This window comes from Drosophila kikkawai, chromosome X (assembly GCF_030179895.1).
Source record: "Drosophila kikkawai strain 14028-0561.14 chromosome X, DkikHiC1v2, whole genome shotgun sequence".
In the NCBI taxonomy this organism is placed as follows: Eukaryota; Metazoa; Arthropoda; class Insecta; order Diptera; family Drosophilidae; genus Drosophila; species Drosophila kikkawai.
This window is the reverse complement of record NC_091733.1, coordinates 18653520-18676749: the sequence shown is the minus strand read 5'-3', so window position 1 is coordinate 18676749 and position 23230 is coordinate 18653520. Positions and strand designations below refer to the sequence as shown.

The 23230-nt window shown below is 38.1% G+C and overlaps 5 protein-coding genes and 1 pseudogene across 5 annotated transcripts; 3 read left to right on the top strand and 3 right to left on the bottom strand.

Moving 5' to 3' along the window:
* Nucleotides 1-645: 645 nt before the first annotated feature.
* Nucleotides 646-1508, bottom strand: LOC108076596 (borealin-like; annotated as a pseudogene).
* Nucleotides 1509-7600: 6092 nt separating this feature from the next.
* LOC108077093 (ketimine reductase mu-crystallin) lies at nucleotides 7601-9101 on the top strand. Its single transcript, XM_017170267.3, has 3 exons — nucleotides 7601-8525; nucleotides 8608-8805; nucleotides 8943-9101. Exons 1-3 carry the CDS (start codon nucleotides 7748-7750, stop codon nucleotides 9008-9010), a joined length of 1044 nt encoding a protein of 347 aa, XP_017025756.1. The 5' UTR covers nucleotides 7601-7747; the 3' UTR covers nucleotides 9011-9101.
* A 31-nt stretch (nucleotides 9102-9132) lies between these two features.
* Nucleotides 9133-10680, bottom strand: Nprl2 (Nitrogen permease regulator-like 2). The gene is made up of 3 exons (XM_017170255.3): nucleotides 10312-10680; nucleotides 9744-10250; nucleotides 9133-9687 (listed from the first exon to the last, which is right to left on the bottom strand). The coding sequence occupies exons 1-3, from the start codon at nucleotides 10516-10518 to the stop codon at nucleotides 9133-9135; spliced, it is 1269 nt and encodes a 422-aa protein (XP_017025744.1). The 5' UTR covers nucleotides 10519-10680.
* Nucleotides 10681-10887: 207 nt separating this feature from the next.
* Nucleotides 10888-11779, top strand: Polr3I (RNA polymerase III subunit I). The gene is made up of 4 exons (XM_017169550.3): nucleotides 10888-10940; nucleotides 11006-11120; nucleotides 11190-11342; nucleotides 11411-11779. The coding sequence occupies exons 1-4, from the start codon at nucleotides 10933-10935 to the stop codon at nucleotides 11750-11752; spliced, it is 618 nt and encodes a 205-aa protein (XP_017025039.1). The 5' UTR covers nucleotides 10888-10932; the 3' UTR covers nucleotides 11753-11779.
* Nucleotides 11762-12689, bottom strand: DENR (density-regulated protein). The gene is made up of 3 exons (XM_017169561.2): nucleotides 12448-12689; nucleotides 12112-12373; nucleotides 11762-12049 (listed from the first exon to the last, which is right to left on the bottom strand). Exons 1-3 carry the CDS (start codon nucleotides 12571-12573, stop codon nucleotides 11865-11867), a joined length of 573 nt encoding a protein of 190 aa, XP_017025050.1. The 5' UTR covers nucleotides 12574-12689; the 3' UTR covers nucleotides 11762-11864.
* Nucleotides 12690-13654: 965 nt separating this feature from the next.
* On the top strand, nucleotides 13655-17756 carry LOC108076586 (uncharacterized). Its single transcript, XM_017169501.2, has 4 exons — nucleotides 13655-13770; nucleotides 13837-14199; nucleotides 14253-14491; nucleotides 17738-17756. The coding sequence occupies exons 1-3, from the start codon at nucleotides 13675-13677 to the stop codon at nucleotides 14403-14405; spliced, it is 612 nt and encodes a 203-aa protein (XP_017024990.2). The 5' UTR covers nucleotides 13655-13674; the 3' UTR covers nucleotides 14406-14491; nucleotides 17738-17756.
* The last annotated feature ends 5474 nt before the right edge of the window (nucleotides 17757-23230 follow it).

Below are 23230 nucleotides of genomic sequence, written 5' to 3'. Positions count from 1 at the left end.
TAAAAAAAGTATAACTTAAATAGTTATTAATTATTATGTATAATTATTCCTTGAAAAAAATGACTATATTTAATATGAGTATTCAAGGTTTTCTAAGTGAAAAATACATCAAACATTATTTTAATTTACTAGGAAGGCACAGGAAAAAAGTTTCAATAATTTGAAATTCGTAAAATAATTTTAATATTATACAGAAAATAGAATAATATATTTTCTTCTGGTGCACAAGGTACTCGTATGCATTGCACATATAGGCACGAATATAATTGTGCCGTTATGTTTAGCGTTGGCGCCGCACCCAATGGACCCCACATCCCCAAGTCCCGCGCGCTCCTTCTCGCCCCGGTCCCAACCATCCCCTCCTCCAATTAGATTCGATCGGGCAAGTTTTTATTTCTCGTTGTTATTGTTATTGTTGCAGCGATTGCCTTAGTTCGCCTTTGTCTAATGGTTTCGATTATTGGTTGCTTTTATTTTCCGCCTTTTCACCGGGTTTTTGAATTTCGTTTCTGTGTTTTTAGTTTTTGTTTTATAATTCCCTTGGGAAAGAACGTAAGATGGAATGTTTTACAGGTGTTAAGAAATCGTTAATTTGAAATATAACTTTAATAAATCTTAAAAAGATATCTATTTACCAGATTTGTATTTATTTAGGTTTTTATGGTTATTAGAAAAAGATTTAAATCATTTTAAAATTGGAAAATCAATCGATTCACATCTAAAATTTCTCCATATTGGCCATATTCACAATTTCATCCAGGTTGGCAGTCAGCGTCTTCTCCTGAGCGAGGCTGTTCTGGTCCAAGGTCATCAGCATCTCACGCTTCATCTGCTTAATCATCTTGTGCAGCTTCACGGGATAACCTCCTTGCTGGTGGGGATCTGCACATTGGCACAGCGCTCCTCTTCCCAAGGCTTTGGCAGGGCCAGCGGACCGCCTGCCTTGCCGGCACGGGGCCATCGCCGAAAGCTTAAAGTTGGAATCCCGTCCATTTTCTCCCTGTCCACCGACTGCACCCGCGTCCAAGTTGGCTGTTTAGAGCGACTCCTCTCCGCCGGCTTTCGGCATACAGAGCGGCTGCGAAGGGCAACAATTCTGGTGGAAACTAAAGAACGATCCAAGTAATCCCCTAGTGAGTCTCCTTCCAAGAATATCAAGTATTTCTCACCTGATCCTTGGTATTCAGCGAAATTGTCAATCTTGAGGGCCAGAAAGTCTAACCACTTCATGCGCAGCAGTTCCCTGTCGGTGGTGTCTCGGATGAATTTGATTTTCCTGTCCACCTCCTCCATGTGGCGTCTGCCCATCTGGTCGACCTTCACCAGGGCGGCATCAATTTTGAGTTCGGCCAAGTACACCTTCTCATCCCGATCGGCTTCCTGGCGCTTTTGTTTCTGTCCTAGCGGCCTTATCTCTGACGCGAGGCATTTTCTCTTTCAATTTTGCTTAAATTCTTTAAGAACTTTTGACTGGATTTGATTGGCGTTTGACAAGTAACTTTTGGACTGGAAATTATGGCTTCTTTGCTTAGTTTAAATTTGAAATTAGGTGCCTTGATTTAAAAGTAAATTTAAAGATATTCTAGTTCACGCGATGTCCACACAATGGCATTCAAATTTTTGAAATCGCCCCACCCAATTCGTCAGAATTGACCATGACAGTACCTTTTATATCTCTAAAATTTAGCAATATTTCGACTTACAAAAAATTTTTTAAAATACTTTATACTTTACTTAATAACTCTCTTCAGGAAATTTTGGCAAAGAAAGTCAAAGGAAGCTAACTTCGACACGCCGAAGTTCGTACACCCTTGCAGATTGCAATTGGATCACTAAGAATCGAGCCATTCTGGTTAAATAATTAAAAATAAAAAATAAAAGAAAAGATATAAAAGTTATATATTTATTCATAACATTAATAAAATGCTGAAAACACACACAAAACAGTTTGACAGTTACAGTTACATTCCTAGCTTTACATTTTCTCTACATCTACCCATCACTTCTATGGCAACTATATGACAGTTGTCCGATTTTCATAAAATGTATACCAAAATTCTAAAAATAATAGCAAAAGCTTAGCTTCTTGTTCATTTTTGTTTAAAAAATTCTTTAAAAATTACAGGTAAGTATTTCAGTAAAACTGTAAGCAGCTGTTAAGCTTAGAAAAACGAACTCAGAACCGCTTTCCGAACTGAATTTTATGCATTTTTGGCTGAGCTATGAGCCTTTGAAAATGAGGTGTTTTTCCCAAAAATAAATCGCATCATTTTTGCAAAAATATGAAAGGGGTACCATCATTAAAATTCTCAAAAATTGAGAAAAAATGACATTGAAAACGTAGTATGCAGTTTTGTTAAGCTTAGAAAGCAACTTAAAACCGCTTTCCGAATTGAATTTCATGCATTTTTGGATGAATTGTGAAAATTTGAAAATTAGGACTTTTTCTGGTTGAGTTATGAACCTATGAATATTAGTTTTTTGTTTCTTATTGTTTAAAAAATTCTTTAAAAATTACAGGTAGAAATTTCAGTAAACCTGAGTAAGCAGTTTTGTTAAGCGGAGCATAACGAACTCAGAACCGCTTTCCGAATTGAATTTCATGCATTTTTGGATGAATTATAAACATTTGAAAATGAGATATTTTTTCTTATTGTTTAAAAAATTCTTTAAAAATTACAGGTAGAAATTTCAGTAAACCTGAGTAAGCAGTTTTGTTAAACGGAGAATAACGAACTCAGAACCGCTTTCCGAATTGAATTTCATGCATTTTTGGATGAGCTATGAGCCTTTGAAAATGAGGTGTTTTTCCCAAAAATAAATCGCATCATTTTTGCAAAAATATGAAAGGGGTACCATCATTAAAATTCTCAAAAATTGAGAAAAAATGACATTGAAAACGTAGTATGCCGTTTTGTTAAGCTTAGAAAGCAACTTAAAACCGCTTTCCGAATTGAATTTCATGCGTTTTTGGATGAATTGTGAACATTTGAAAATTAGGTCTTTTTCTGGCTGAGTTATGAACCTATGAATATTAGTTTTTTGTTTCTTATTGTTTAAAAAATTCTTTAAAAATTACAGGTAGAAATTTCAGTAAACCTGAGTAAGCAGTTTTGTTAAGCGGAGCATAACGAACTCAGAACCGCTTTCCGAATTGAATTTCATGCATTTTTGGATGAATTATAAACATTTGAAAATGAGATATTTTTCTGGCTGAGTTATGAACCTTTGAAAATTAGTTTTTTGCTTCTTATTGTTAAAAAAAATTCTTTAAAAATTACAGGTAAATATCTCAGTAAAACTGAGTTAGCAGTTTTGTTAAGCGGAGAAAAACGAACTCAGAACAGCTTTCCGAACTGAATTTTATGCATTTTTGGCTGAGCTATGAGCCTTTGAAAATGAGGTGTTTTTCCCAAAAATAAATCGCATCATTTTTGCAAAAATATGAAAGGGGTACCATCATTAAAATTCTCAAAAATTGAGAAAAAATGACATTGAAAACGTAGTATGCAGTTTTGTTAATCTTAGAAAAAGCAACTTAAAACCGCTTTCCGAATTGAATTTCATGCGTTTTTGGATGAATTGTGAACATTTGAAAATTAGGTCTTTTTCTGGCTGAGTTATGAACCTATGAATATTAGTTTTTTGTTTCTTATTGTTTAAAAAATTCTTTAAAAATTACAGGTAGAAATTTCAGTAAACCTGAGTAAGCAGTTTTGTTAAGCGGAGCATAACGAACTCAGAACCGCTTTCCGAATTGAATTTCATGCATTTTTGGATGAATTATAAACATTTGAAAATGAGATATTTTTCTTATTGTTTAAAAAATTCTTTAAAAATTACAGGTAGAAATTTCAGTAAACCTGAGTAAGCAGTTTTGTTAAGCGGAGCATAACGAACTCAGAACCGCTTTCCGAATTGAATTTCATGCATTTTTGGATGAGTTATGAACCTTTGAAAATGAGGTGTTTTTCCCAAAAATAAATCGCATCATTTTTGCAAAAATATGAAAGGGGTACCATCATTAAAATTCTCAAAAATTGAGAAAAAATGACATTGAAAACGTAGTATGCAGTTTTGTTAAGCTTAGAAAGCAACTTAAAACCGCTTTCCGAATTGAATTTCATGCGTTTTTGGATGAATTGTGAACATTTGAAAATTAGGTCTTTTTCTGGCTGAGTTATGAACCTATGAATATTAGTTTTTTGCTTCTTATTGTTTAAAAAATTCTTTAAAAATTACAGGTAAATATCTCAGTAAAACTGAGTAAGCAGTTTTGTTAAGCGGAGAAAAACGAACTCAGAACAGCTTTCCGAACTGAATTTTATGCATTTTTGGCTGAGCTATGAGCCTTTGAAAATGAGGTGTTTTTCCCAAAAATAAATCGCATCATTTTTGCAAAAATATGAAAGGGGTACCATCATTAAAATTCTCAAAAATTGAGAAAAAATGACATTGAAAACGTAGTATGCAGTTTTGTTAAGCTTAGAAAGCAACTTAAAACCGCTTTCCGAATTGAATTTCATGCGTTTTTGGATGAATTGTGAACATTTGAAAATTAGGTCTTTTTCTGGCTGAGTTATGAACCTATGAATATTAGTTTTTTGCTTCTTATTGTTTAAAAAATTCTTTAAAAATTACAGGTAAATATCTCAGTAAAACTGAGTAAGCAATTTTGTTAAGCGGAGAAAAACGAACTCAGAACAGCTTTCCGAACTGAATTTTATGCATTTTTGGCTGAGCTATGAGCCTTTGAAAATGAGGTGTTTTTCCCAAAAATAAATCGCATCATTTTTGCAAAAATATGAAAGGGGTACCATCATTAAAATTCTCAAAAATTGAGAAAAAATGACATTGAAAACGTAGTATGCAGTTTTGTTAAGCTTAGAAAGCAACTTAAAACCGCTTTCCGAATTGAATTTCATGCGTTTTTGGATGAATTGTGAACATTTGAAAATTAGGTCTTTTTCTGGCTGAGTTATGAACCTATGAATATTAGTTTTTTGCTTCTTATTGTTTAAAAAATTCTTTAAAAATTACAGGTAAATATCTCAGTAAAACTGAGTAAGCAATTTTGTTAAGCGGAGAAAAACGAACTCAGAACAGCTTTCCGAACTGAATTTTATGCATTTTTGGCTGAGCTATGAGCCTTTGAAAATGAGGTGTTTTTCCCAAAAATAAATCGCATCATTTTTGCAAAAATATGTAAGGGGTACCATCATTAAAATTCTCAAAAATTGAGAAAAAATGAAATTGAAAAGCACTCTAAACGTAGTATGCAGTTTTGTTCAGCTTAGAAAATGCAACTCAGAACAGCTTTCCGAATTGAGTTTCATGCACTTTTGACTTAGTTATGATTTTTTGAATATTAGTTTTTTCCCACAAATTATCCAAATATATCGCACCCTTTTTTTAATTTTAATTGCAGCAAGCTGCCAGGAACTGAAAGTGGATGCCGATGGCGAGACAGAGAGCGTTGGCAAGGAGGATCAGGACGAGGAGGAGCAGAAGCGGACACGGTGCTGGGGCAGCACGACGAGGGTGCCACCAAGACCGAGCCGAAACCATTGGGATCGAGCCCCGACATTCCGACATGGCTCACCTTTTCTTCTTTTATTTATTTAAAGCTCAAAATAAATAATAAACCTTAAAAAATGTGTTATTTTTGAGTTATGAGGAGGATTCGGTTTTTTTTTTGGGTGGGATAATTTAAATAAGCTCAATAGAAGGGCATTCTTGCGGAGGAATATGAAAGAAACATCAAATTTTGCAAAATAGCTAGATGAGCATCACTGGCAGTTAGTGAGATGCCATTTTGTCCCAATAATGCAAAATAGCTAGATGCGCATCACTGACAGTTAGTGAGATGCCATTTTTCCCAGTAATGCAAAATAGCTAGATGAGCATCACTGGCATTTAGTGAGATGCCATTTTGTCCCAATAATGCAAAATAGCTAGATGAGCATCTCTGGCAGTTAGTGAGATGCCATTTTGTCCCAATAATGCAAAATAGCTAGATGAGCATCTCTGGCAGTTAGTGAGATGCCATTTTGTCCCAATAATGCAAAATAGCTAGATGAGCATCACTGGCATTTAGTGAGATGCCATTTTGTCCCAATAATGCAAAATAGCTAGATGAGCATCTCTGGCAGTTTGTGAGATACCATTTTGTCCCAATAATGCAAAATAGCTAGATGAGCATCTCTGGCAGTTAGTGAGATGCCATTTTGTCCCAATAATGCAAAATAGCTAGATGAGCATCTCTGGCAGTTAGTGAGATGCCATTTTGTCCCAATAATGCAAAATAGCTAGATGAGCATCACTGTTGGAAGTGAGCATCACTGTTGGAAGTGAGCATCACTGTTGGAAGTGAGCATCACTGTTGGAAGTGAGCATCACTGTTGGAAGTGAGCATCACTGTTGGAAGTGAGCATCACTGATGGAAGTGAGCATCACTGATGGAAGTGAGCATCACTGATGGAAGTGAGCATCACTTATGGAAGTGAGCATCACTGATAGAAATGAGCATCACTGATGGAAGTGAGCAAAACTTTTCATTCAAATTGGCCGCTTTCCAAACTGGGGTACCAGGCGAACAGAAACCAGCAGCAAGCAACTGAAAACTGGTATAAACTGTTATAAAAACTTTTCATTTTATGCATTTATACCTATTTGTTGCCGACAACAACAGCTTATGGCAACAACAACCTTTTTACAACAACATCCCTACAGCAGCCCATCCAAAATTCCGAACATTTCCATGCAAATTGCCCGTTTCCCAAACTGGGGTAACAGGCGAACAGAAATCAGCAGCAAGCAACTGAAAACTGGTATAAACTGTTATAAAAACTTTGGGCCACGAAAAACGTGCCAGTGTGACCATATTGTAAATTTTGTCCAAGTTTCAAACCATTTCGGAGCCGACGAAAGTTAGCGGAGACTCAAACCGTTTGAATCCAAATTTAGGTGTTATTTTACAACTGCACCTGGGCACACTGAAACTGATCGTCGTTAAATTCAAATTCAAATTTGGCAGTTAAAATATATAAAAAAAAATTTGTTTAATTCTAAAAAAAATTCTTAAATAAATATAAAAAATCTAAAAAATGTTAACAAGTCAGAAAAAATTTTTTTTTAAATCAGAAAATTTTTAAAAATTTAGAACAATTTTTTAAAAATTTAGAAGAATTGTAAAACATCCGAAAAAAATGTTTAAAATTCAGAAACAAAATTTTAAAATTTAAATTTTGCTTTCAAAATAATTAGATTTTTCCCCAAACGATCCCAAATAAATGCCGCCTTCACAAAAAAAATTGCACATTGATTTCACCATTTTGCGAGGCAAAACCATTTAAGGCAAAACTGAGTATGCAGTTTTGTTGAGCGTAGAAATCCCAATTCAGAACAGCTTTCCGAATTGAATTTCATACATATAACACAGAAAATCTTGCTTATCTTAGTTATGGGTTTTTTAAACTTTGATTTCTCCACACAAAATAGTTCGATAAAAATCAATCGACAGCCGCAAAATGCAAAGTGCAGCTTGGTGGCAATGTAAGCCCCACTTCATTGCACATTTCGTGAGCTTCGTGCGATAGTTGAATGGGGGTAGCATAGTGAACGGATCACTTTATACATATATATTTATATACCAATCAATCTTCCATTCCCGATTCCCGATTCCAAACTGAAGTTAGTGGAAAGATAAGGGTGTCAACCTCGTTGTTATTTCAGTTTATTCAGAGATATGAGCGGACATTCACCTGCTTATTATGGGGCGGATGCGGTGCGTCGTGTGCTCACCTGGCCGCTGGTCAATGCTGCTGTGGAGTCAGCGTTAAAGGCGGTGGTCAAGGACCAGGGATCAGCCGGATCCCCATTTGCCATCCAACCGAATAGGATTTTTACCAACTGCGGCGATCGTAGCCAGGTGCTGTTGACCATGCCCGCCTTCGTGGGAAACTACAGTCTCGGTTTGAAGGAGGATGCAGCCTCATCCCGCTCCACGCTCGCCTGCAAGTTGGTGACCTCCTTCAGTGGGAATCCCCAAAGGCAGCCCCCGCTGCCCAGTGTCCAGGCTCATGTCCTGCTGTTCAACAATCAGACAGGCGAACTGTCGGCCATAATGGAGGGCACGGATCTGACCACTTGGCGCACTGCTGCCGCCTCCGTGCTGGCCACCAAATATCTCTACTTTCGGCGTTTCGGTTCGCAGGCGGAGGTGGAAAGGGATATCAACGTGGCTGTTGTGGGTTGTGGTGTACAGGGTCAGATCCATGCCGCCGGCTTTTGTGCCAATTTCCGGGTGAAACAACTGACTTTGTACAATCGCACGGAGGCTAAAGCTCGGGATCTGGCCGAGCAACTCAATCGGGAACTGAGTTCCCAGGACCTACCGAAGATAGTTGTATGCTCAAGTTCGGCAGAGGCCTGTCAGGATGCTGATGTCATCTGCATAGCCACGTACTCCCCGGATGCACTTGTCCATGCCAAGGATTTGAGAAAGTCCAGTGTTCATATCAATGGTAGGTGAGAGATCCTGGTTATTTTTTTACTATATTCCTAAAACTTAAATACTAAAAATTGATTAAAATGTAATGTTTTTAGCTGTGGGCGCTGGAGAAGTTCACTTTGGTGAGGTGGCCTCCGATGTGTATCGCCAGGCCAAGGTCTATGTGGATTGCCATGCCAATGCCGAGGCCGAGTTGAAAGGTCTACCCGCACCCATTGCCGGCGAACTGGGAGCTGTGATCCTCAACGCCGATTATCCCGCACAGTCGGGCATCTCCATTTTCCAATCAATGGGTAAGTTACGGACTTGGGATTATGCAATGCTGCATGCTTTGCTCATCTTATTTGCAAGCTGATAACTACAGCAGCCTTCCCTTTCTTTTTTAAAGTCAACAAGTCAGCTTAAAATATGTAAAATAAATCCCTTACAGGAATGGCTGCGGAGGATGCCTGTGTGGCACAGGCAGTGCAGCAAGCGATCCAGCAGGAGAGCTCCTAGCCAGGAGACTCAATACCTTTCTCGTGTGTATATATAAGTATGCGTATATTAGAAAAAAAAATATATATATATGATTTTGGAAACATAACAATCGCTACAAACTACAACAAGACCGGTCGGGGTCACTTCCAGATCACAGTCACATTCGTATCCTTCTCAATGTCCCGCTCAATGGTGCTGGGCGAGAGGCCGGTCTTGCAGCAGATCTCGTCGAAGCTGATCAGACCGGTGTACATCTTCTGACGCCCGGAAGGCACTGATCCCGTGAAAACCGGATACTTGTGAATGCAGCGAATGAAGCGGTGCTGCAGCCCAAAGATCACCATCCGACGTTCGTCGATGTTGTTTTGGTGCGGCGAGAGGCGCTGGCAGATGGCCCGCAGGGTGACGCCGTGCGTCATTGAGGCGTAGAACTGGAAGATGCGCTGGACGCTGGGTAGTGTCTTGTCCGGCCGCAGGGCCACATATTTACGACACGCTCCGCTCAGCGCTGAGCTCTGGATGAGATGCTTCAGATTCTGGGTCATGTACACGTTGCTGTACTTGAGGATCGGCAGCAGCTGGACGACGCCATAGTAGACCAGATTCTGTATGCACGACTTGACCAGATCGGTTTCCACGTCCGCTTCCGCGGCAATCCGTGCAACGTGATTGATTCCGTTTATATAAGGCAGGATCTGCAAGGAATCGAGTTCAAATGGGCTTGAAACTACCTCGGAAAGTAGTGGCTTACCTGTTGCGTGGTCAGATCCCAATTGTCCAGCGGTGCGTCCCTCAGATTGGCCAGCAGCAGCGGCACCATGTGATCCTTGACCGGCGGCGGATCCGGCTTGTGCATGACTATTTTCAAATGGATGGTATTGTCGCCCTCGACAATGGTCGCCACCTTGCGTTCGTTCAGGTCGCGCAGCACCGTCTCAAAGATGTTCTGCAGGCGTCGCTTGTCGTCCTCGCGCGACAGGAAGCACGACTCCTCCTCCATCATGATGAGGTACTCCGATAGCTTCTTCACCACCGGCTCGTACTGAACGCTGCGGGCGCGCGAGTCGCAGACGAAGCAGAGATTGAAGAGGAAGGCGTTGCGAACGTACTTTTGCTGATCCTGAATGCCCACCGGGTAGCCGACAATCTTCACGTCCATGGCGTTTACGGTGAGGATGCAGCGCTGCAGGTGCTGCTTGGGTATGATGTACACGTTGATGGCATCGAACACGTCCTTGGAAATGTAGTTGTCGGGCACCTATGGGTTTATATGGAATTTTTATCTTATCATTCGGTGTTTATCCCGGGAACGCACTCACCTGGCAGCTTATTTTGCAGCCCGCTGTGGCGTCAAATTCGCTTAGGAAAATGCACCGGATCTTGCCCTCCGTGCTGCCACCTGCTCCCACGCCTCCTCTTCCTCCTCCAGCGCCTACGCTGCCGCCAGCGCTAGTGCCAACGCTATTGCCACCGACCAGTCCATGTCCATTTGAAATCGCCGCCGTGTCGTTCGTGTGGGTGTGCATGCTGTCAGCTGGATGCAACTATCACCGCATCCGCATCTTTGCATCCGGATCCAAAGGCACTGAGATAGGTTGGCTCTGCCGATTGAACAAATGCTTTAAATTAATTGTTATTAACAATTAACAGAGTTCCGCAAACAGCAGTGTGACCGTCGCGGGGTTTCTCTAATACCAGGAAAAAATACTACAATTTCATTTGAAATCAACATTTAATTATTATTTTAAGCAGACAAGATTTCTATCAGCTGCTCAATAAAAGTTAATTTAATAAGTTCATTTAACTGTGTTTTGCCTCCTCTGAATATGGCATACTGAAATCATTAGGGTAACTCTTTTTGATTGCTTTTGTACTGAATTGGTATATTTGATTTTCGTGCGCCGGTCACACTGCATCGACCAGACTGAACTCAAAACAATATGGAAACGTACGATTTTCTTTGATTTTCTCGTAACTTGTAAATAATAAAGTCTTTTTTCTGCTCACCCCCAGCATTAATCCCACGTTCTCGTACCTCACCAATCTGGAGGTGATGCAGATACTGCAGAAAATCAAGAGCACCAAAAAGAAGTTTGGCATGCGAAATTTGGCCACAGTTACCTACGAGGCAAGTCGTTATTTTCTTATTTTCCAAGCCTCTTATATGGTGAATAACACATCATTTGCATTTTGGCAGGCACTGCAGTACCTAGAGGAGACGCCCTGCAAGACCCAAACCCGCGAGGCCATCATAAACTACGTAAAAGACTTGTCCTCCTACCGACTAAAGTCTCACGAGGTCCTACAAATGGTCAATGATCCGCCAACAAGTGCCCTGCACACGCAGCTGGTGAGGATTGGCTTGTGTTAACATGTGAAGCAAAGCACATAACTCACTTTACTTTGTTCTACTCGCAGCTTATCGACGACAATAAGGCACCCCTGACGGACGAGGAGAACGAGAAGATCATCCAGCTGAGCTACAAACACTTTCACGGTTCGGGAGACACCAAACAGGCGCCGACTGAGCCAACTGCAAGGCAAAAGTCAACTGCAAAGTCTGCTTCAGCGACAAAGGCCCCAGAGGCAGAGGCTGCCGAACCCCCAGCAACCGAGGTTGTTGAAGACTCAGCATCCACAAATACAGCTCCAGCGGAAGAGGACCAGGACCAACCAGAAACCGAAGTCACAGAGGCTGAGCCAGCAGCGACAGCCATAGAAACAGATGAAACAGAGCCAGAAAATCAGTCCAATAAATGACTAAACTCGTTTAACGTTTCATAATTCTTTTCTGTTTTGTGTTTCGTTTGATGTTGCGTACAAAATAAGCTAAAAAATTATTAAATTATTCAAATGCTTAACGCCCAAGTATTCAACGCTTCTGATCGCCCAAATCCTCGATGACATCCTCATCGATTTCCGACCACTTTTCGGGTATAACATCGAACAGGTCGTCCTTTACGTCGCCCTGGATAACGATCTCATCGTCGCCAGTCACCGACGAGCCGCAAGCAAATTTGGTGCCAAAGAACTTGGCGGCCACCTTGAGATCAATGTCTAGAGAGAAAATAATAACCAGAGTTATGGAAATTAACTACAAATTGCAGGCAACCACCCACCGAAAGTGCTCAGCCCGGTGACAACAGTCACCGACTTCTTTTTGCCACGGGCAGCACGCGAAACGCAGATCTTCTTGGGCACGTCCTCCTTCTTCTTGACGCGCAACAATCCCTTGCCACCACGCTTCTGGCGCTTCTTGTCATCATCCGTGCCATCGGCGGCGGCTGCCTCCTCCTCGATCTTCAGCCGTTCAAAGTCGTCCGGCATATTGCGCTCCAGCCATTCCTTGCACTTCTCGTACTCCGGATAGTACTCGCAGTACTGGGGATGAGAACAGCCAACACATATGTATACTCTGGATTTTCAACCGGCTTTGACATTTTCCGCTCGCTCACCTCAATGGGCATCGTGCAGTGGCCACAGTACTTCATCTGGATCGGATAGGTGACGCCCTCGCGGGGACCCACCTGCAGGCGGTCAGCCACGCTGTTGCCTACCAGTCCCACGTCTTCGTTCGTCATTGGATAGGCTTGGGAGTCGATTGTCGGGCTAAAATGTTAACTTATGTTCTGGGAAAGGCCAACAAAAATTGCAAGACGAGTTTCGCACAGCACACCTCGCAACCAGTGTGACCGTAGTTGTGTCAGGTATTTTCCTACAGAAGGAAAAATACTAAAAACTTGAATGGCGTTGCCAGATTAGGCGAGGCCACACTTTTAGTATTTTTAGGGCGGGCTTAGAAAACAAAAATTTAAATTAACTTTTCTTTGCACATTTTAAATTATTACTTATATATTCCAAACCTTTAAATTACCCTTTCCATTTTCCATTTTTAAAATAACATTGACAACTTTTGCTTTTCAATTTCAAAATAAAAGTTATATATAACTTTTTTATCGATTTTTATTTTACTCATAAATCTTAATTTCTGCAAGAAACTAAACTAAAAAATGTTCGATATATATATAAATCTATAAATATTTAATTTAATTTAATGACACATGTATCTTCCTTAAAGCATCTGTGAAATTGAGTCTTGACCCCAAAAGTATGCCACGAATATGGTAGATTTTTTTGCTGTTTTAGCCGCCTTACTGCCCTGTTTTGCGTTTATGGCCAAAACGAAGAAGCTCTCCGTTATCGGATAATGGGCGTCGTGTGTCGGCGGACCGAATTTAGTAAGTATAACGATTTTATGGCAGCCATGGCCTACAAAATCGGCAAGCCAAGCGTCGTCGTTGTCGTCGTCGTCGGGCTGGCCCAGGGTCAAGTGCGTTAGCCTTTATTGTTATTCTTGCCGTTATTGTTATCCCGCAGGCGCACACGACGTATGCGTGATGTGGGCACATGGGTGTTCCATTGAGACGACCCACTTCCGGACGCATCCGGGTCTCGACCTTCCGCCCGCCTACGCCCGACGAATGCTGATTTCTCCTGATTTATACATACATATATATTGTTTTGTATTTTGTGTAGTATCTTTTTGTGAGCGATAAATCTGAATCTCAGTCGCATTTTGGTGCAATTATACAGAATATGTGTACAGGTTTAATTTGGCAATTAGTTAACAATGGCGCATGGCGATGTCTAATTGGCAGGCAATTAGCCAAAAGCTCTATAAAATGTGGCAGCTGGAAGGGATCTGCATAGGCCACGACATGACCAGAAGCGTAGTGGTTTTGGGTTTGTGCATCCTGGCACTCTTGGCCGTCAGCCAGGTAAGGCTCTATAAATTTTTCCTTCTAGGATTAGGGTATCCTTTCATTAATTTCTTGTATTTTTAGAGCACCAACTTTGAAATATTTTGCGATGAAAAAACCATGGACATCTTTTGCAATGCCGAAGAGGATCAGGGTGATATTTCATTTCGCGAATTCGTGGACGTTAGTGGCTTGACCTTCGATGTTGCCGACGATCTGGAAACTCTTTTCTACAACGGCAACATTAAAATGTTGATGGATGTGCCCCAGGGAGCCATCACCATGGAGATTGATGTGTTCCGTTGGGAAAGGAGTCAGTGGCTTCCCACACCGCTCTCCATGAAGCGGGATAACTTTTGTCAGGCTCTTGTCAATCCTCACGAGCTCTGGCATCCGATTGTGAAGAGCATTCCCAAGAAACAGCTTAAATGTCCGCCCACCAAGGGGGTGAGTAAAAGGAAACTATGTAGTTTAAAGTTTTTAAAACGATTTTTTTCCAGCACATCTATACCCTGACCAATGTGAGCAACCATTTGTTTGTAAAAAACATGCCCTATGTGGACATTACCGGTGACCTCAAGGCGGTGGTTCACCTGGGCGTTGGTGGCCACAAGACCTGCGCTGTGGTGTTCTTCAAGGTCTATGCCAATTGACCCTGACAATGGGTTGGGCCTGGTGCGCTGGAGGTGCTCTCGCTGTAAGGAATCTCACCGAGATCCGGCTGTTTGCCTAGTTTATAGTAAGTATTATCTGGCTGCTCTGCTTTTTATGGCCTGATTTGGTGGTGTTTGCTTGGCTTCAATGGCGCGTCCCCCGTTTATGGCACCTAACTAAATGATTTGCAAATAAAACCGAAATATTTCATATTCATGCACTCGAAACGGAATGTCAGGCTGCCTTTAAATTTTTTTGTAGTATTTCTTGGTTATTTCTGGTGGCGCTGGCGATAAGCCCAGTTCTCGAAATGGGAACTTAGCCCAGTAATCGCCTTTCTAGTATTTGCCAAAAAGCTCAAATGCGGCGCCATGCCTCCCTCGAGTTCCATACAGATCCCCACAGATCTTCTCCACACATCGAAACTCTCATCCACTGAACTCATTCGCAACTGCGCGTGACGATTACTTTTGTATCAGATGATTCCCCCTGCTGGCTCTGGACGGACTTTGGAGATCCCACAAGATTTACAATGTCTGTGGATTCGGGTTCACCGGTTTTTCTTCTTATTAAATGAATACATTTAATTGTTAATTGCACGTGGTTTTGTCTGCAGTTGAGATTTTGTCAGAGAAAAGCAAGTAAACTTATTTCAAAAATTTCTAGAAATATATTTCCACAAATTTCCAAAGAGATTTCCCCTTGAAAATAGTTCTTCTTCTTCCTGTTACCAACTCAATATGAAAAATAATCTAATTAAGGAATTAAATAGTCATACATAAAAAATATTTACATTTTTATCGCTGTCCTTCTGAAAATCTACCGATCGAAAGATAACTTTAGTCTGAGTTATTACCCAGTTATTAATGAAATGCAATGACGAAATGTATCTCAACCTGTTGGTTGCTCACATCCAATTTCCGCTTTTCATGGCAATGTTATAGAATACTTATGACTCTATTTGTTATCTTGGGTGTCGTAATGTTATAGGCAAAAGTCGAGTCACAACAAACAATAAATTCCAAATATAAATAGAGTAATAACTCTTCCCTCACTCGACCCGACACATGCCGCCTAGTTAGGTCTTTTCAAAGTTAATTTAGAGGGAGTCATGGGGTCGTCATACAGGGTACTTGATGGTTCCATTACAATTTTTGAACACGAATCTGAAACTGCTGGAACAGCTGCTGGCAGGCTATCAATATGCAATTGAGATCGATGGCGATTGCAATGCCCTGGGCTACAAACAGTGCGGTTCGTGAGAGTAAGGGAAATAGAAAAAGGCTTTTAAAATAATTACTTTATGGGAAAATCAATAAATTATCTATAACAAACATAAAATACAAATATAAATATAAAATTTCAATAATTAAATATTGTGTATATTAATTCTTATTAATTCATCACAGAATTCTTATTTGTTTTATATTTAAAATTTAAACTCCTGCCACGCACTGTTTGCAAATGCTAATTTCCCCCATCCAGTGATCATGCAAATGCAATATAATAAATCGGAATTCATATGCATCAATTACCAAGTGTATGTAATGGTGGTCACAGCTGATGTGAGCCGGCGGAATGTCCGTCTGTTTGCCTGAGAAACGCCAGGTACTAACACTATCCAGAATCTAAAGACCGCTTTGAACCGGTGTCAGTCAGTTTCCACTGGATTCGATTGATTTTAAATTGAAAATATTAAAGATCTTGAGTTAGAGATGTTAATATTTTTTAACCTTTTTCATTTTTTTTTTTTTAAATTAAAAGAAAATGTGTAAAGGTAATGTTTATTTAATTCCCAAAAAATTCTATAGAATAAATTGTTATTTTTTGTCTTGTTTTGAGGCCATGAAATTATTTTGGCTTTCGGGGCGTATGCGTAATATTTTAAATCTAGAAACCAACACAGCCTAAAATCAGTTGTTTGAGAATTAAACCTTGATTAATCCTATATACTTTACCAAATAAATAAAAGCTTAGTTATAAAATAATAAAATGACAAGTCACTGGGTCCAAAGTGCGCTTTATTTGTGGCCTAAACACCCCGATTAAACCGCTTAACAGGACAATAATCTGACCCTTGAGCTTTTAAACTTAACCCCCCCATAGAGCCCATTGTTTGATATCGTAACAGGGTACAGAGATATACATCTATTCCTGGCACCAACTATTTGCCATAAGACCCTCCAGCGAGTACTAGCAAATACACAGAGTTTATGGAGTTGTAAACAAAACAGTAGCCCAAGGGCCCCTTTGTGTGCACATCGTTCAGATTCGTACTACTGTATATACTATATAGTATATGTGTTATATTAGAATGCAGGCTGTTATAGCTGTCCGCAAATTGCACGAATTAGGCGCCTTTATTTACCGCATTTATATAACCATCAGCTGTGGGTAAATATAAACAAATGGGAGGAAGGCACCGGGAATATTTTATGGGGAAAACTAAAAACTAAATAAATAAACAATGAGTGAAACAAGAAGGAAAAAGTTACGAAATCAAAATAAATAGAATGTCAGGGGGGAGGCATTAAATGTCGCACACGAACTGTGTAGCTGTGTGTATAATCCGAAAGATACAACTAAGCGGAAGATACAGTTGCAGTTACAGCTGCAGTTACAGATACTACACTATACATACATACGATATAAATATACTATAGCTTACTATAATATTCTCGAAGAGCGTGCGTGATTCTCTTGACTGGCTTTCGACGTTAATATAGTGATAGTTATTGTTAAAAAGCCGTAACAGACATTGATTATAATTTGCATGCATTTTGTAATTTGTATTAAATAATCGCAGAATGTTATAAAACAATTTGTAACAATGCGGCATAATAAACAATGTTGTTTATTTTATTTATGAAAGAATTTGGCAAGAAATGAGTTTCGTAGAAAATAAAAAGTATTTCCTTAAGCAAACTGAAATATAAATAGTTTTACTTATTCTACAGTTCTCTTCTTACATTTTAAATAATTTTTATTTTCGGTTAAATGAATAATTCTTTAAAAAAAAATCCACAGAACGTCTATCAAGGGCATTCAGCCCCTTTGCGTACATTTCCTGATCTCTGGCGTTGCACTTTTAATTTGTCGCATGTCGTTAAAAAAAAATACAACAAAAAAAAAAGAAAAACGAAAAAAAAAACCCCACAACCACCCATCCCACCCACTCTCATTTGATTAAATAAAGAAACAGCATTTAATCAAAATGAGAAGAGCAAACACGCAGAGTACACACAGTATGCCACAACGTTCGCATTTCGTTCATTAAGCAAATAAATAAATGAGAAGGGTATTAAATTAATTAAATAAATAATATTTTCAGGAACAAATAAATAAATAACACATTTTATTGCGCAAAAAGGCAAACAATAAAATGTTGAGACGACACGCAAATGGAAGACTCGCTTTTTCGATGGCCGCCGAACGCCTTGGAGCCATTAAACCGAGAACTATACAATAATTCCCAGACTTACATTTTCGATATTGGCCTTTAGAGCAGGGATAGGGATGACAAAGATATCGAATGCGATATTTATGAGTATTATCTACTTATTTTTAAAATATTTTTAAGTAAATACTTAGTCTTTTGGTCATAAGAAATATATTTATTTCGCAAGTTTACGTTGGACCGAAAATCTTCTACTTTAATTAATACTATTAATAATTAATTATCTAATTAAATACATTTCTTTTAGAAGTTTTGAGATATAAAATTCTATTTATTTAAATTAATTAAACAATATTTTTTACTTTGCTTTTCTGTATTATACGCTTAAAATGAATACAAACCGATCAAATTTAACAAATCAAAATTTTCGATAATATATCGATATTCAGCTTCAGTACCAAATAATAAATAAGAAATACCAAATGTGAACTTTTTTTGAATTTATTTATATTTATTAAGCAACTAAATAAATAAAATAAAATATATTGTCGAGGCAGAGATGATAAATAGTAATAAATACAATTTTTCGATATTTTTACTTTCACTATTTGTGAGAAATTTGGTTCAAGTACTAAATGGGACAATAAGAAATACAAAGTAATTTATTTATTATCCTGAAACCGATATATTATCGATTTTTTACAAACACTTTTCGATACTTTTGTTATCATCTTTTGTTCGATATTTAGCTCCAGTACCAAATAATAAATACGGAATACGGAATACAAAGTTCGGATCATGGATCACGTGACCGAGGCCGGGACATGCTTCGCTGATTTGTCTTTATTATTTGCCTAAACCATTTTCAATTAGTTGTATGCCATAATTGATAGATTAGCTAAATATGGCAATCATGCAACGCTGATGAAGGTTGTCAGACTGTCGGATTGCCGGATTGCCAGATTACCGGACAGACTCCCTTTCGGGCCCAGGTAATTTGTGTGTAATTACGGCCATCCCATTACCTAATTGCCGGCTATCATTGTGTAAACGGTACGCTACGATGGTTATATATTTATTTATATATGTATATATTTATATATTTTTAAGGAAGCTGAGCCGTTGTAAAGCGATCCGCGGATCACTTATCACGCCTGGTTGGAGCCAAATCAATGATCATCCAGTCGAGTGCGTAATTAGGAACTGTGAATATCCAGGGATCAAGATCTAGTGTCTGCGTCTCAAGTGTTCAAACTTGATTGTATTTCAAGTTTATAGAGAGATTTTTAGCAAATGATTATGAATATTATTTACTATACTTTATGCTCTGATTGAAACAGTTGATGAGTGAATCGATCTCGGAAAAGAAATTGTATATTTTTAATTGAGTTTAATTAAGTTGTTGGGGGATTAATAAATGGAAAGTGATTTCATATACAATTAGGTTTCATATACAAGAGAAAATTACAAATAAAAATGTATAGATAAATCGGTGATAGTATATAGAAATTATTTAATTAGATATATTTAGGGTTAACCGATCTAAAATTATGATAAAAGTAGTTTTAAAATTCTGTTAACTCGATTCCTATATATAAATATTTATTTTATGATGATTCATCCACACAAATTTAATACTAATAAAGACCTAATGAACTTAAACTCCTAGTTCTGGCTTTTTTTTAATGAGCTCATTTGATTGGAAACTTGTTTAAAATTATGCTAAATAAACAAGCTTGATTTAGTGGCAATAGATTCGATTTATGCTTTGTTTTTATAATGGGTATTAATATTATTATAAATATGCAATCAATTAATATTTATTTTATAAATTTCAATATAAATATGAAAGCGTTTTGAATGGTTATTAAAAAGCAATGATAATTAAGATTGCTTTTTGTTTAAAATTGTATTAAAAGAATTTCGTGTTTATATTAAATTTTATATACATTCTGAACCTTTAGAGTTTGTTTTAAATAAATATTAAGCTTATATTAATTAGCCAGATAATTGAGCTAAATTTAAAAATTCATAGAAATATGAGTTTATTTTATTTTAATAGAAAAGAAGATGTAAGTATTATAAGTATACTCAATCGACTTAAGTGTAGAAAAAAGGGTTTTAGTTCGTAAATAAAACCACTTTTCATAATTTCTATATTTAAATTTAAAAATTGAAAAATTCCTTAAAATTCCAGCTTGTTTTCAAGGATTCAAATTGAATTTCAACACCCATTTATCGCGCAGTGTAGAGGCGGAAGGTCCCACCATATATATGAAAGCGTTAAGGCCCCTTTTGTGGTCTTTGTCTCAAAGTGTTAAAGCAAATTGACTGCATCACCCCTTTGGGGGCGTCATTCCTTAACCCCCTTAACCCCTGATGGCCCACTCCCACTCCCATGGCAGTTGCCAAAAGCCAGCCGACCGTGGCAAATAATAATAAAAAAGATACTACGCTTTAAGGCACTCTCCGGCAAACAAGAAAGGCCCCTCAAAAATGTCACATTTGCTCAATTGATTAGCGAAGCGTTTACAGTGGCCCATAAAAGTTTGTGGACGCGTTAAATTGGCATTTATGACAGGCCATCGCATCGGATCAAAACCGTTTGGAATCTGGCTAGATATCTCTGGCTAACTGGTTGCGTCCGGTACTCCAGCCGTCTGCGGTTTTCATCCTATATATTTTTTATTGGACTTTTTTTTTTGCGATTTGAATCGGATTTTCTAGCATTTACCTGCGAATCGCAAACACTTTGGCGGTGGAAAAGTTTTTCGTCAAGTTCGCGGTCAATTAATATGCAATTAGAGGCTGCTAGCAATTTGCGCAAAATCTGCAGTCAAATATAAGCCAGGCTTTACAATGCGTACGATTTTTTATTGTTTGTTTGACAAGTTTGTTTTTTAGCCAGGAAATTTTCCCTTCAATTGGAGCTTGATTAAATTTCAATTAGCGTTTTTTTCACAATTTTATATTTGATTTTAGCAAATGGGGAAAATTATGCTAAAGGTTTGTAAATATGTTTTCTGTTGGAAAGTTTATTATTGGTTACATTTTTAGTTACTTTTTATGTCTAAAAAGTGCATAAATAATTTGTTTGCTAAAATATTTAACAACATTTAGTCTCTTATGATATTTTCACATAAATTCTAGAGCTAATTATGTCACATTTAATTCAAGTTCTTTGCCTTTTCCCTTTTAATCCGAGATTGCGTATCCGCCCTGGTGGCCCAAAGGCTTTCAGGCTAACTGGTTCCAACTGGATATTGTTTTGCCTGGTTTTCCTACAAAAAAAAAACCAAAGATCTGACTTCCCTTTAATAGCCACCACACCACTCTGAGGTAAGAGTCGGATATAGACATTTCAATTGAAAATTGAGCCCAGTCATTGGCAATTAACACTATGGACATACATTAGAGTCCGGCTGGAACTTAATTGCCAGCCAGGCGAGGCAGGTGATTGCCTTAATTGATCTAGCTCTCAGTGTAGTGTTCCCCCCCTTAAAGCTAAGTACATATTCTCAGTAGACTTGTGGGAATAAGGAAGGGAGACTGTAGACTGGAGATTTTAGATTTGAGGCTCCCATCGAGATGGAAAGCTAATGGGGGTGTGGCTTTTGGTTTTTAGGAATGCCAAAGCTGTAACAGGTTCATGGCAGAGAAACACAACAAAAAAAAAATTAAATAAATATGTTAAGAAACTAAACAAACCAAGAAAAATGATTGGAACGACTAGGAAATGCTCTATTTTTTTAAGCAAAAAGAAAGCCTTAGAACAGGTTACCTTGCCTGATATTCACTTAAGTCAAGAGTTACCTGTAAGAAATTGTTTATTTGTAATTGAAAGCTATAGAAAAAAGTATGAAAAAAAAAATATATAATTAAACAAATGAAAGTGACAGACATCGAGAATGTTAAAGGAATGCAGAGAGAAAGTTGACTGGGTATAAACCCCGACAAGCTGTTAACTTTAAGGAAACCCAAGTAGCCACAGGGAACACTAGATATGATCTTTATATAGTATTGCACTTTGATCGACTCTGACCCTGCTAATCACGAACTCATGTTGTTGCTAAACTTAGCAGCAAGGTTGTTCTTTAACATAATGCATTCCACTGCGATCGGATCAGCTAACAAGAGAGTCTTGGAACCTGTATCAATCAGTTCTGCTTGGCTTCCTTCTCGCTGTAAGCCGAGAATTAGGGTGGACCGTTAAATAAATAAATTTACATGAAAAAAGAAGATTTAATGAAATGAATTAACAAATGAGAATAAAACAAATATATATTTAAGAAAATTAATTAAAGAAAAAGAATATTAATATAGAATTCAAATATATTCAAGAGTTTAGGTGGATTTTAAATTTAAACTAAAAAAGAATTAAAAATCAAACCTTAATTACAATAATTTTAATATTTTACCCGTACAACAGTGCGTATGAGTGATATGCCCTCGCAGCATCCTAACAGTCAACAAGTTTAGGTCTCTGCAGATCACCTCAGAAAAAGAGCAGATAAAGAGAGACTTGGCAAATTTAGTGGATATAGTGCTCTCTTTGTGGCTTCACCTGGTCAACTGGCTGCTGCAGAAACGTGCGGCAAAACCCAAGGCCAGTTTTGCGCAAACTGAAAGCGGACTCTGCATTCTAATTGAAATCCACTTACAAACGGAGCTCCGCCTGCAGAGAATCACTATTAGAAACGCATACATTATAAACATAATACAAAAAAATATATAAAAAATATATATACATATGTATAAAGAAAAGGTATGACAAAAGCAGGAACTGCGAGCAGGGGCGGCTGTGGGGATCAAGAAACTGCCAACCCTGAGATGGAGACGCAGACGTAGACCCTCTTGTTAGCCGGTTCTACAAAATAAAACCCATGTGCACGCATTTATGGCCGGCTCTATGATGGCTTCTATTGCTATTCCAAAAACAAAAAAAAACAAAAAAATTAAAATAAAAATAAAAACAAAACCTCAGCTCGTGTGTCTCTTTTTCCTGCGAAGCAATCATGTACATATATGTACGGGCTTTTTGAATTTCACGGCACATCTTATTAAATATTCTTTGTGCTGCTGTTGCTGCTGCTGCCTCGCCTTCTTCTTTCTTTGACAGCAAACACTCGGTACAGTGAAAACAAGGTCAATTGGGATATTAAAGGGAGTGAAATATAAATATTATACTTATTGTAGAAACATAGTAGCAATACCACAAAGTCAATAATTGAATATAAAAATAATATGTATTGATAGTTGGTTTAGTTATAACAATATAAAAAAGATCAGAGATCTGCAATCCCTAATTCTGGTTTGAATTAAAGAAAATCAAAGTTAAAGCACACATAAAACTCTTGTTTTTTTAATAAAAAATGTATCAATTTTTTTTCTGGTATAGCTTTTCTCTGTAACACTCTTATTCTTTAG